At 35.6% G+C, this 14,250-nt stretch overlaps 1 protein-coding gene across 2 annotated transcripts in view; it reads right to left on the bottom strand.

Annotated features, from left to right (window-relative positions):
• The window catches only part of LOC150109573 (N-acetylneuraminate (7)9-O-acetyltransferase), a 181,487-nt gene that overhangs the window by 39,680 nt on the left and 127,557 nt on the right, over positions 1–14,250 (bottom strand). For both annotated transcript variants that reach the window (XM_090409091.1, XM_090409082.1), the window contains 2 exons: positions 11,388–11,467; positions 7,839–7,943 (listed from right to left, as the gene is read on the bottom strand). In XM_090409091.1, the coding sequence (XP_090265217.1) occupies positions 7,839–7,943; positions 11,388–11,467 (185 nt within the window). The remainder of the gene's footprint in view (positions 1–7,838; positions 7,944–11,387; positions 11,468–14,250) is intronic.

Raw genomic sequence — 14,250 nt, forward strand, 5'->3', positions numbered from 1 at the left:
ATACATTCAAATATCTATGCTACCACTTATCTTATGAAAGAGAGAAAGACATGCAACATAAAATAACCGATTATATAGGAATAACAAAATTTGTCAATCAGATATTCAATCCAAATTTAATAAGCAAGAAAACAAGAATAAGAATCCATAACTCAAGCAGACAGAAAAAGACTGATAAGCTCTGAAATGAGATTTATGCGCAAAACAGCTGGATATAATAGACTAAACTTCAAAAGAAATAGTGATATCTTAAAGGCACTTGAGGTGATATCTGTTTTAGACTACATCGATCTTTAAAGAGTGAGATGGAGACAACATACAGAAAGAATGAGTGAAGGAAGTCTCTCCAGAGAGATACAGAGACATCAACCTCAAGGAAGAAGGAATAAAGGTATTCCTTTACGCCCAATCGTTGATACAATCAACTCTCCCACCTACTTATTGTCAAAACATCTCTCGAAACTCCTACAGCAACACATCCACAACTCAGAGAGTTACATCAAAAACTCTGGACATTTCGTGGAAAAGCTAAAAAACATCAAGATATCGGATAATGATCTTCTAGCCAGCTTAGATGTCACCTCTCTCTTTACAAACGTTCCTGTAGTAGAGGTCATTGACATCTTAAGTACCTTGTTCCCACAAGATATAACCGCATTGTTTGCTCACTGCCTAAACTCCAATTATTTTTCTTGGAAAAATAAAATCTATCAACAGTTAACAGGCTTGGCAATGGGAAGCCCACTCTCACCTTCATGTGCTGACCTCTTTATGGAAGACTTAGAAAACAAAATCTTATCACAAATTTTTCCTAGACCTAAAATTTGGTTTAGATATGTGGACGATATCTTCATCATATGGAACAATAACAAAGATGACATATATGATTTTCTCAAAAAGATCAACGCCTTCCATCATTCTATTAAATTCACTCTGGAACTTGAAAGAGAAAAACAACTTCCGTTTTTAGACATCTTAATCAAAAAACAAACTGATGGCAGTATAAATCTATCGGTGTACAGAAAACCAACCAATACAGGTCGCTACCTACATTTTAACTCCTCTCACCACATATCACATAAACTCAGCATTATACACATGTTAAAGAAAAGAGCTATTTGCATCACAACGGACAACAAGACCCTTCAAGATGAGTTAAAATTTTTTCCAATCTGTACTTGAACGGCTATCCAAGAAGACTAGTCAATAAAATCCTTTTCTCTGAACTACCACAAAGAAAACAAGAAGAGATTCAATATATAAAAATGATTGCAATTCCGTTTGTAAGTGGGATCTCCAACAAGCTCGCCAATCTCCTCAAACAACACAAAATAAGAGTAGCATTTAAACCTATAGAATCTATTTGTAAACTACTAAGATCTCCAAAAGACAACCATCCTTTCTACAAATATCCTGGAGTTTATAATATTCCATGCTCATGTGGCTCTAATTACATCGGACAGACTTCGAGAAGCCTCGAAATTAGACAAAAGGAGCACATTGGCTATGTCAAAAACAACAGACAGGACATTTCTGGCCTATCGTCTCATTTCTCCACAACTAACCATGTCATCGAGTGGGACAAAAGCTGTTCCCTTTACTTAGAGGAAGATTACCATTCAAGAATTTTCAAAGAAGCAGCCACAGTCGCCCGTTCTACTGTGAACCTGAACAGAAATCAAGGCCTAATATTCCCAGAGATATGGAAAACCCTAATCAGAACCTTAAAAACGGAAGAAATGAACTTTAATACAAACTACAGAAAGTTCCTCAGCAACAGCTAGCTGATCTTGTACACGCGATACGTGTTTCACTCACGTTCGATACTATTTTATTTGTAATTATTCTAGTCAGTTTTATTCTTGTCAGTTTTGCAGTTACGCATAGTTATGAGAGTGTTTAAACCTATATGTAAGTACCCTGAAGATGCCAACAGATAAGTGTGGCGAAACTAGTTGGTTCAGTTAATTAATAAAATTGATCAACACTTGATCGGTTAACCAAATATTATTATTTACTAATTTATGATCAAGAAAATAACCTTGATGATGAGGCCACTAGGCCTATTACTGAAAAGGAAGAACAATAATATAGCCACAAATGTTTAATGGAGTATGACCAACACTTATTTGAACTTTTTTTTATTGCTTGCACTGCTTAATACTGGCAAAAGAATGTCGACGATAGAAGTGCTTCCATATATAAACCACACATCACAGCAGCAGCATTTATGTCTATTGACACAACCACATCTACTCATAATCAGCTCATCAAATCACTTGGTTGCTGAAGAATACTTTGACGAGCAGAGATAAGCAAGTTATTGTTCCTCTGTAATGAGCCTTGATAAGACCTCATCTCGACTACTGTGCCCAGATTTGGTCACCTCTAGATCCTCTCAACCTCTTCCCCATCTTCTTGATGGGGAAGAGGTTGAGAGGATCTAGAGGCGAGTGACCAAGATGATAGCAGGTCTATGGAATGAACCTTATGAGAATAGGTTGAAGATTTGTGGGTTGCAGAGATTGGTCGATAGGGAGAAAAGAGGAGATATGATTGAGACATTCAAATTGCTGAAGGGTTTCTATAGGATTAATTCAGAGAATATTTTTGAGATCAGGACTGGTGGTGGGAGGACTAGGGGACATCTATGGAAGCTGAGCAAGAGTGTAGTTAGTAAGGGTATTAGAGCTGGGTTCTTTACTTTTAGAGAAATATTACTTTTTATGAAAAATGTGTGGAATAAGCTGCCAGAGTCTGCTGTGGGTGCTATGACGGTGAATGAGTTCAAGGCAAGGTATGATAGATATTGTGAGAATGTCGAATAGTTGTGTGGACATAATGTTTAGGGTCTCCCTTGATGAGTCTAAGGACTCCTTGGAGTCGTCTGTAGTAATAATAATAATAAAATCTACTAATGCTCATTAAATGGGGTACATGAAACAAACACGACAGTCAGAAGAAATGCATAAGGAAACAACTTTACTTTGTGGAATCTAGAACTCCAGACCAATCAGGTCTTGTTACATTACCAAAACATCTCATAATTTCAGCAGTAAATATCTATTTGTAATAGATATTTCAGCAATATCTATTACAAAAATGTAATAGATATTTTACACAGAAGGTTCCATAAATCTTCTGAGGTGATCTGCATCCTCTCTCAATACAATAAAAAACAGGTAATGACTTTAAGCAAAATTGGACACTGTAATCCTACAGACTATGAGAGAGGGAGAGATGCAAGGAGTATCAATGCTCAATCATACTCAATCAGGTATTTCAAAATAAAACATATGCTTCAGATGCTTGTTTATGTCTAGATAGTCTAGGATTCAACTCAAAACCTATTTTTATGCTATGTTGTTTTAAATTTATGTGACTGCATTTAACTAGTGATGCAAATTATCAAACAACCTTAATCTTCATGTCAGTAATAAAATACTGATGAGACAAGAGTTATATTGCATCTTAATTTAAAATGTAGTTCTATCATGAATATCTTAAAATTATAGCTATTAAGCTTCTTATGAACAATTAGAACATCTAAATTGAATGGACAATAGCAGATTGCCAAAAATACTATACGGATATAAAATAAATAGAAAAAGAAGAATTGGAAGACCAGGAGAGTGATGGCATGAAATTGGAACTGACCACTTGGCCTAAAATCCATGACAGGAAGAACTTCTTATCAACCACTGAGTAAGTAAATAAAAAAAAAATGTATGAAACATTACACCCTGAGAGTAGTGTATAAAAAAAACGGAGTAGCCATAGTATTCAATACTAAATATGGGGCTAATCTTCTTGAATGGCAGGCAGTCTTAAGTGGAGTGATGTGGGCAAATATGAGAATGGAAAACTGGACAATGAGACTTATTTGTGCCTATGGTCCCACAGAGGGTTCTACTAAGGTAGAATTGGAGGAATTTATTGAGGCTTTAGAAAAAGCAACTGACACAATGAAAAAGGAAAAGGTGGTCCATGTTGGGGATCTAAATAGCAGAGCAGGAAATCATTGTCAGTCATACAAAAATATTTTGGGAAAATTTGGAGAAAAGAGCAAAGCTAATAATAATGGCAAATACCTGTTGGATTTCTGCTCAGGACATGGACTGGTTATTACTAACACAATGTTCCAACATAAAAAAGTGCACAAATTCACATGGAGAGAAGAGGCAAGGAATAAGAAAAGTCTCACTGACTATGTTATTGTTGATAGTGATATTTTTTCACTGGTGCAAATTGTAAAACTGGCTAAACAACAGTCATGGGAGGACTTCGGTAAGAACATAGAAAATAAATATCAAGAAGGTGGTAAGATATTCTGGAGGTTGTTGAAGAGGCACAGAAATAGAGGAAAAAGTACTGTAAAAGGAATTAGAGATGATAAAGGCGACATGAAAACAGGAGAAAAAGATATACCTGAAGTATGGAGTAATTACTTTAAAAAACTGCTAAGTGAAACAAGCAGTGATGACAGCACAGTGGTAAAAAACAATGACCAGACATGCAGTCAGGAATACATATCCATACTTGAAGAAAAAGCCATCAAAAGCCTGAAATGTGGATTCAATCAAAAACGCTCAAGTATGGAGGTATAAAAGTCATACAGTGGCTGCACAACAAAGTTCAGAAGGCCTGGACGGAGGGACAAATTCCCGATGATTGAAGTAGGGCTCTCATAGTACCCATATATAAAAAGGGAAATAAAACTGAATGTGAGAATTACAGAGGTATTTTCCTACTGAGTGTTCCTGGTAAGATCTATGCAAGTATACTTGAGAAACGGTTGAGAAAAATTGTAGAAAAAAAGCTTGGTGAAGAACAAGCTGGATTCAGGCCAAATACAGGCTGTCAGGATCAGATCTTCACTTTACGACAAATAGTCGAGAAAGCATGGGAATATAACAAAGATCTGTATTTAAGTTTTGTAGATCTGTTAAATGTCAAGACTCTAATATTATCAGGTCTTATATTTCTGTCTTCTAATGCACTTTTTACTGTATGAATCCACGTATATCTTGGTCTTTTTCCTGCCAACCTGGCAGAAGCACTTGTTTTGCTAATCTTTCATCTCCCATTCTGCTTAAGTGACCATACCACCTGATATTAGCTCTGCTAATGCATTCCTGGATGCTGACAATATCAAGTTCTTTCCTAATATCCTCGTTTTTAATATGATATTGCCATTGATGCTATCTGTTCATGCCTCTAATGTTTCTCAGGACTCTCATATCTGCAGTCTCTAGCCTTTAGTGAAGTGTTTTACTTATAACCCAGCTCTCAGATCTATAAGTTAAAATTGGTTTAAACACTGCCTTGTATACAGCTAATTTAATTTCGGTTATTTTCTCTCTTATTCCATATAAATTGATTCAGTTGACTTCCTACCATAACAGCTTTGTGATTCTGTTGTCTATTTCCATATTTAACTTACCATCTTCTATTCAAAGTTTTGAATAGGTTCTATTGAAGCTATTCAAAATGCTACAGTTATATGGTGTTAATGGGTCATTATATCAAGCAATACTTTGTCTCTATTTGAGTTGTAAGTCAGCAGTTAGAATTGAAGGAAGTACAGGAAGATGGTTTAATGTTGAATCTGGTGTCAGACAAGGATGTACATTATCCCATCTCTTATTCATTATCTATATGGATCACATTATGAAGGAAAGTGGTATTAAACTAGATATCCAAATTGCAGTGTTAATCTCAGCTCTTTGCTTTATGCAGATGATTGTTATACTTCTAAATAAATCCGCTACAAGTCTGCAAGATTTCCTGACTAAATTGAATAACTGTTGTAATTGGACAGGGAAATGGGGAGACTCAGGAGGAAACAGCAGGTTGCAATACTAACACTGCATGATGGTCAGCTGTCTCAGGAAGTTCAAGAAAGCAGTCACTTAGAATTTCCCAAAGTTAGATATGGTATGAAGGTCAGCATTAAAAAGACAAAGAGAATGAAAATAAGCAGAAATATTTAAAATATCAACTGCATTGTAAATGGAGTAAAATATTTCATCTGCTTAGGCGCAATTTTTAGTGAAGATGGTAAGTTAAATATGGAAATAGACAACAGAATCAACAAAGCTGGTATGGTAGGAAGTCAAATGAATCAATGTACAGGGTGTTCGGGATAAATTTGACAGTTTCGTAAGGAAAAAGAAAATCTTCTTTGTATCTATTAAATTTAATGAATTGACAAAAAAACATTACAGGCAGTTAATTACAATACTATCAACAAGATTTACTCAAAATAACCACCATTAGCATCGATCACAGCTTCAATTCTGCTTCGGAACCTCGAACAAGCTGATGCTACAGTCTCCCTGGGAAGGGCCGCAAAAACTGTTTTAATTTTATCCATTAACTGGGCTTTTGTATTACTGGAAGTGCGATTGGTGTCTTTTTCAACTGTGCCCCATACAAAATAATCCATGGGGTTAAGGTCTGGGGAGTTTGGAGGCCAAACATTTGGACTGGTGAAGTCGTAGAAATTTTCAGACAACCATTTTTGACTTTTCCCAGAGGTGTGGCAAGGGGCCGAATCCTGCTGCCATACATACGGCCTACCATTGGCTACCCTTGTTATCCAGGGCTTGACTACAGTTAGCAACTCCACGAACAAAGCCCGAATTCCAATGCCAGGGTTCTTCAACACCTGTTCCTGCAGATTTGCGAGGAATTCTGCTGTACGAACGCAATCAGATCGTCTGCTAGGGATCTTTCTTCTTGCTACATCCTCGTAGTCACCATTGCAAGTCTCTAGTTCATGCCTGATTGTTTTTACTGTATTCAGGGAGCATTGGGCAGCAGTCGTAATATCCTTATTTTGATGGTGGGCACGAATCATCATGATACAAGTTATTCTCTTCCATGATTCAGGTGGGTTCCAGCTATCCATCCTTTCTGACATCTTGTATATGAATGAAGAAGGGTCCAAACTTTTAAATGAAGAGAAGTGTGTGTTAATACATGTAACTTACGGAAAAATATAATTAATTATAAATATGTCAAATTTATCCCGAACACCCTGTATATGGAATAAGAGAGAAATTAACTAAATTAGCTGTATACAGGACAGTGTTTAAAGCAATTTTAACTTATGGATCTGAGAGTGGGTTATAAGTAAAACACTTGACCAAAGACTAGAGACTGCAGATATGTTAGTCCTGAGAAAGATTAGGGGCATGAACAGATGGCATCAATGACAATATCATATTAAAAACGAGGATATTAGGAAAGAACTTGATATTGTTCAGCATCCAGGAATGCATTAGCAGAGCTAATCTCAGGTGGTATGGTCACTTAAATAGAATGGGAGAGGAAAGATTAGCAAAACAAGTGTTCTTTGCGAGGTTGACAGGAAAAAGACCCAGAGGAATACCAAGATATAGGTGGATTGATACAGTAAAAAGTGCCTTAGAAGACAGAAATATAAGACCTGATAATATTGGAGTCTTGACACTTAACAGACTGATTTGGAGGAAAATTGTAGATAGGAAGTTAGTAATGATGTAGATTTTTCATGTAGCACTATCATATCCTGTACACCTCACTGAGGGTACATATCAGGAATTTGATGATGATGATGAGTAGTGTAAATCATATATGTATATAATAGAATCTGTTAGTAGAAAAATTATTAGAAACATTCTTGAAATTCTTTGCTGAAATAAAATAAAAAAAAATTAAGTGCAGTTGTATAATAGTTACATTCCCAGAATTCCAGTAATGAAAAACTGAAAATTTACATTATAAATATAAATTTGTATTTGATACACTATAACAAACAAGTCAATATGAAATAAAAATTTTTCTTTACTTACATAACGATCAATTTTCCACCTAAACCACCATTCTTTAATAGAATCATCTGTTGTAACAAAAAGGGCTTTCCATGGACGTGTTACAAAAATTTTCTCAAAAAATACCTATGATAAAATATATATCTTGGATATTAGAGTTATTGATATGAATACAAGAATCAGTTCAATTTAATAATACAGAACTTGCTCTCAAACTGTATACTTTATCTACTCAGGATATAAGATTTGGTATGTCAGATGTTTACCAGGATAATCCTTCTGGTAATGGAAGGATTGTCCTTGTAAACATCCCTTTATTACCATCTAGATACCAGTGGTGCAAGAAGGAAACAGAATTCTTGATTTGGTGATATCAGATTTTACTGTGGGAACCGGTTGGTGACCTAGAATGTAAACTGGGATCTCAAAATATTAATGTTTCCCATATTTTGGGAAATTTAATGCAACCATATTTATTCAAATTGGGCTAATTTCTGAGAGCAGCTACAAATTCTAAAAACAGTCTCTCTTCAAATTTACTGTGATGAAGCATGGTGGTCTTTTTCCAACTGATTCTATGAATGGTATCCAAAGCATTATCTGTAAGGCAGGGGTTTTTTCACCCATAGTCATGACTGCAGATGTATTTTTTATGTTCTTCCATGCAAATGTTGGCTGATCTTTCTGTTTGTTCACAGTAGACAACTTGCCTGAACAGGAACTCTACATACTCCAGGAACTAAGAGATATTGAGGAAGGAGAAGTAAGAGTCTAATGTGTCTGGGCCATGAGGCAAAATGGAGAACACATCATCCACATATCTTAACTAGTTTGAGAGGGATCGAGTCAAGAGCTTGTTTTTCAAAATATTCCATAAAAAAATTGGCAAGGGAAGTGAGAAGGGAAAACCATATAAATTTTGTGCTTCCAAGGGAAAGATCTGGAATGAATGGCAAAGGAAAAGATCTGCAATATCAGGAGGAAAAACTTTATAAGTGATAGGTGTCATTTAAGTTAATATCAGTGAACGAACAGTGAAGTGACATCAAAGCTAACCAAAATATCTATTATTTAATGTCAAATTCTCAATAGAAGTTTTAAAATGAGTCTTTTTATATGCGATGTGGTATGACTAGGAATGAGGGAGAAGAGTAGCATCTACTATAGGTCTTGGGTTTTTACTCCCATTAGTTCACAGGCTCAATAATACTCAAAAGGAGATTGTGCAATAACATCCTTTCTCATGTCAGAATGTAACAGTGAAAGACAGGCAATGGGGAGGGGATTGAAATACAATGCCCTAATGCAGTGATTTTCAACCTTTTTCATAACACGGCACATGCACCTAGACTAATTATTAAAATTCTGCGGCACACTAAAAATATGTTCTTTTATTTTTTTGATGATCTGGCAAAAAATAGGCATAATTTTGATTGATTTACACACAAAAGAAGATAGAAGAACAGACACTAATAAATAAATGCGCAAATTATGACATTATTTCTCTCAATTAATTTGTTTTCATAAATCTCGCGGCAAACCTGAAGACCTCTCCCAGCACACTGGTTGAAAATTGCTGCCTTAATGGACTGTTGAAATTGGGAAATATCAACAGTCCATTAAGATGAAAAACATTAGGAAGGAAGAAACAAAAATGCCAATTGTTGATGTGTAAGCTCAAGGAGAGTAGAGGATATTATGATAGTAATATATGATTAAATCTGCACTATCATTAACTTCCTATCTTAATTTTCCTCAAAATTTTTCTTATCTATCAGGACTGCAATATATTCAGATCTTATAGCCTAGTATTCCAAGGCACTTCTTACTGTATTAGTCTATCTAGATCTTCCATGGATCTTTTTTGTTTTCCGCAATCCAGGTATCAAATATTTGTTTTTGATAACCTTTCTTGTATCCCGATATTTTTAATTAAATGACCACAGTGGCTAAGATTGGCTCTACTCACATTTTCAAATGTTAATGTCACATTCCTGTCTAATATTCTAATTTTAATATACTTCAGCCATTGATGGTTTATTTGCTTCCTTAATTTTTCTCTCATTTTAAAATTAGTATGTACGCTATATTGTATACAGCTAGTTTCGTGTTTTCATTGATTTCTCTTATTCAGATAAATTTATTCAACTAATGTTCCCACAATATATTAATTTTGCTTAGTTTCAAGAAATCTCAAGAAAGAATTTATTAAGAGAAGAGTGGAGAAGATAGACTCAAAGTATTCAACCTGTCTTGACAGAAGAGAATCAATCATCCACATCTCAGTGCTCAATGTTTTTTTTTTTTTTTTTTTTTTCTGGCAGTACGCAATGGTAAGCAGTACCGCACCTTTTTTCTTAAGTTTTTAAAAATTTGCAATTTACTGAGAGCAAAATGTATTATAAATATTCCGGAAGATGGTACTATGTTCATGAAATGAATTTTCAGTTTTGATTACTCATAAGTTGGTACCCTGCTTTCCTGTTTCATAGGTTGGTATGCAACCAGAAACAGGAAGTTGTGTTCACTTCCGATTGCTTCCAATTTATTGACTTGTACAAAGCACACAGGAAGATAAAGAATTAAAAATCCTGGTCCATACTACAGTATTTCTCTTCCAAGTCAGAAGAACATGAAGTTCAAAGGGATTGAGCTCCACAAAAATGAAAGACACAGTCCTGCAATAAGTTCATCTGCTTTCTATAAAAGTCTGAAAGAAGCTGTTGGAAAGCATCTGCTTGAAGGAGATGATGATGCCGATTTGCTTGAATTTGCTAAGATTTTAGATTCCAAGTATTGGCCAGAAAATCCTGCGAAGCATCTGACATTTGGTGAAATTGAAATTAAAAAGTTAGCATGCAAATTTTGCTTAAATGAAAGCGAAGCAGTTCGTAGTTTCCATGAATATCTTCAAGAAAATAAAGTCCTGGACATACTACTTCCTCTAAAACACACTTTGGACACAATTGCAATATCTTCCAGTGAATGTGAAAGGGGGTTCTCTCATATGAATCTTACAAAAACTTCATCTAGGTCATCTCTGCTTGTATGGACAACTTCAGCACTGATGTTCATCAGGATAGTAGGACCTCCTCTCACTCAGTGCAACCCTAGCAAATATGTGGACTCATGACTGCTCCAAGGTCATCATTCTGCAGTTGATACCAAAAGCAAGAAGCGATCTAGAGATGAAGAGGGTATATCGGAGGATATGTTAAAAGTACCGGCACCTTTTTTTCCAGGAAAAAAAGCACTGTCAGTGCCTATCTCAATGTCTCACATTCTTGCTGATGCCAATCACCTTATCTGAGAGTACAGAACATTTTTGTATTTAAATATCAAAAAACTGACTGACATTGAGCCAGTCAGTTTCTGAATATTTCTCTCTCACACACACATATAGGCACACATGTACCTTCTCTCCTCTCCAGCTCTACGACAGCAATGCACTGGGTTTATTATAGAAAGAAATACAATTAACATCCCTGTTTTTCAAAATTAATATATGTAATCAGATAAGTATAATTTGAATAAAATTTTTAATTTATTTGATGATAAAAAAAAACTTACTTCTGACATATATAAAACAGTAACAACACTGAAGAGACCTACAAATTTTAAAACCACATACAGGTACTGAAGTGGATTTGCTGGGAAGAAAAAAAAAAGTAAAAATTAAAACAAAATTTTAAGATTCTACTGAAATGGATTTTTTAAAAAAATTTCTAAAAGAAAAATTCTCAATATATTCATAAGTGGTTATTTATGAGTGGTGGTTAGGAAGTAATTACTGATATCATTTTTTCAGAGACAATCTCAGAAGAGTACATATAATCATTTTCTATTATCTTGTTCATTTTAAGATGATCTCTTGACAGATCATGCCATTTAATGGTATTATGATTTTTCATTTCTAAGATTGCAAGCAAACTACGATTACAAGTTTGTGAAGTCAACACAGTAGGTCTTCAACTTATATGTATTTGAGTGAGATGTACAGATTAGTAGATAGGTGGTAGTGGTATTTTGACTTACAACTAGCAATGCCATCTATGAAGCATCACTTTGTGAACATAACAGATTACTAAAATATAGACAACAACCTTCAATTTAGGGTAAGATATTAAAATGGAGGATATTATGGATTAAGCCATATTTTAAATGGATACTGAATGAACGAGGATGGGCAGGGCTGGCAATTTGGGATTTAGCCAACCAAACTGTATTCTTATTGGCTTAAACCAATATACAAAATGATGGTACAACATGACAAAATTTCATGCTGGCTGGGGTGTCGCAAGGTTAAACAAAGCCCCCCGTTGTTTTCGCCAGGGAACCAGGATGAACAGCGAAAAGTCAGCTACTGGAACAAATCTGAAAGCACACCCCAACTCAATATCACCAGAGTTAAACATCGGTACTATCAACATAAGAAGCCTGAATGGCAAAGAAACGGAGCTAGCTGAGGAATTAGATAAGAACCAGAACGACATAGTAGGGGTGACTGAAACAAAAAAGACAAAAACTGGCGAGATCTTTCTGAGCAATAAACACAAAATGTTATATTCACGCAATGAAAATCAACGAAAAGAAGGAGTAACCATAGTATTCAACACAAAATACAAGGCAAATCTTCTTGAATGACAGGCAGTCTCAAGTAGAGTAATGTGGGCAAATATGAGAATGGGGAACTGGACAATGAGACTTATTTGTGCCTATGCTCCCACAGAAGGTTCTACTAAAGTAGAAGTGGAGGAATTTTTTTGATGCTTTAGAAAAAAGCAACTGACACAATGAAAAAGGAAAAGTTGGTCCTTGTTGGGGATCTAAATACCAGAGTACGAAATGATTGTCAGAGATACAAAAATATTTTGGGAAAATTTGGAGAAAAGAGCAAAGCTAATAATAATGGCAAATATCTGTTGGATTTCTGCTCAGGATATGGACTGATTATTACTAACACCATGTTTCAACATAAAAATGTGCACAAATTCACATGGAGAGAAGAGGCAAGGAATAAGAAAAGTCTCATTGACTATGTTATTGTTGATAGTGATGTTTTCTCCCTGGTGCAGAACACCAGAGTGTACAGAGGATTTGAAATTGGAAGTGGTCACTATTTAGTCTTGAGCAGGATAAAATTGAATTTCATATTGAAAAGAATAACATATAAGAAAGTTTTAAAGCGAATAAAAGTTGAACAGCTCTCAGATGTGAACTGTAGACTAAAATACACAAAGATTATTGAAAAAAAAATGAAAGAGTTTGAGAACAGGAACCAAACCATGGAGATTCAGTGGCAAGCCTTGAAGAAAACCCTAATTGTTTCAGGTAGTGAGGCATGCGGTGAGGCTGTCTGCAAAGACAGAAAAATCACAACTCCATGGTGGACACAGGAAGTTAAAGAAGAACGCATATCAAAAGTTCCTGGTAAATAAGTCAGCTTGTGCTCTTAGAGAATACAGAGACAAATTGTTATTATTATTATTACCACCCCAAGACCTCATGGAGTCAAAGACTCATCTGGGAGGTCCTTTCATCACACACACACAGCTCATCATACCGTGTTTTAAACACATTCAAACTCTTTGCAGACATCACATTCGAAGGCAAGGCATTCACAACTCTGCATGAAAAAACCTGCCTCTCACTCTCTTTATACAGTTTCCAGGTATGACCTCTGGTTCTCCCCTGATCTCTCACTATTCTCTGTAAAACTTCTCCAGCATTGATCCTATAACAACCTCTTACCAACTTTCAGGTCTCTATCATATCTGCCCTCTTCCTCCTGTCCACCATACACAACTTGTCGATACCTATCAGATAGCCAGTCTCCAATCCAATGCACCAATCTAATATCCAACCGCATCTGCTATAGTTTGACTGTCAACCTATCATGAGGTACTCTATCAAAAGCCTTTGAGAAATCCAAGTATATTACTGTGTATCCTTTTCCTCTGTACAAGGAAGCAGTCACTTTATTGTAATAAGTAAGTAGATTTATAAAACATGACCTCCCTTTAGCAAATCCATGCTGTCCATCAAAGATAATACCATTGTTATCTAACCAATTCTGGATCCAAGTTCTCACAAGCTTCTCTAACAACTTAACCACAACACCTGACACACAGATAGGCCTATAGTTTGATGCTTGAGTTCGATCACCTCCTTTATCAAGTGGCACAATCTTGCCCTCCTTAGGAACTTGACCGAGTGCAAGACTCATATTAAAAAAATATGTCAAGGCAGGTGTCAACTCCCTGGAACATTCTTTCAGAATATGTGGTGATATATTATCAAGTCCCACAGCCTTATTAACATCTAGTTTACTCAACTCCCCATACACCTCTTGCTCACCTACAGTCAATCTCTCCTCTCCATCATCAACTGCTCTCAATCCCTCCATGAAGTCACATTCACAAGATTGAAAGAT

Source organism: Typopeltis vanoorti, chromosome 2 (genome assembly GCF_054136105.1).
Source record: "Typopeltis vanoorti isolate ZY-2024b chromosome 2, IOZ_Tvanoo_1.0, whole genome shotgun sequence".
Taxonomy (NCBI): Eukaryota; Metazoa; Arthropoda; class Arachnida; order Uropygi; family Thelyphonidae; genus Typopeltis; species Typopeltis vanoorti.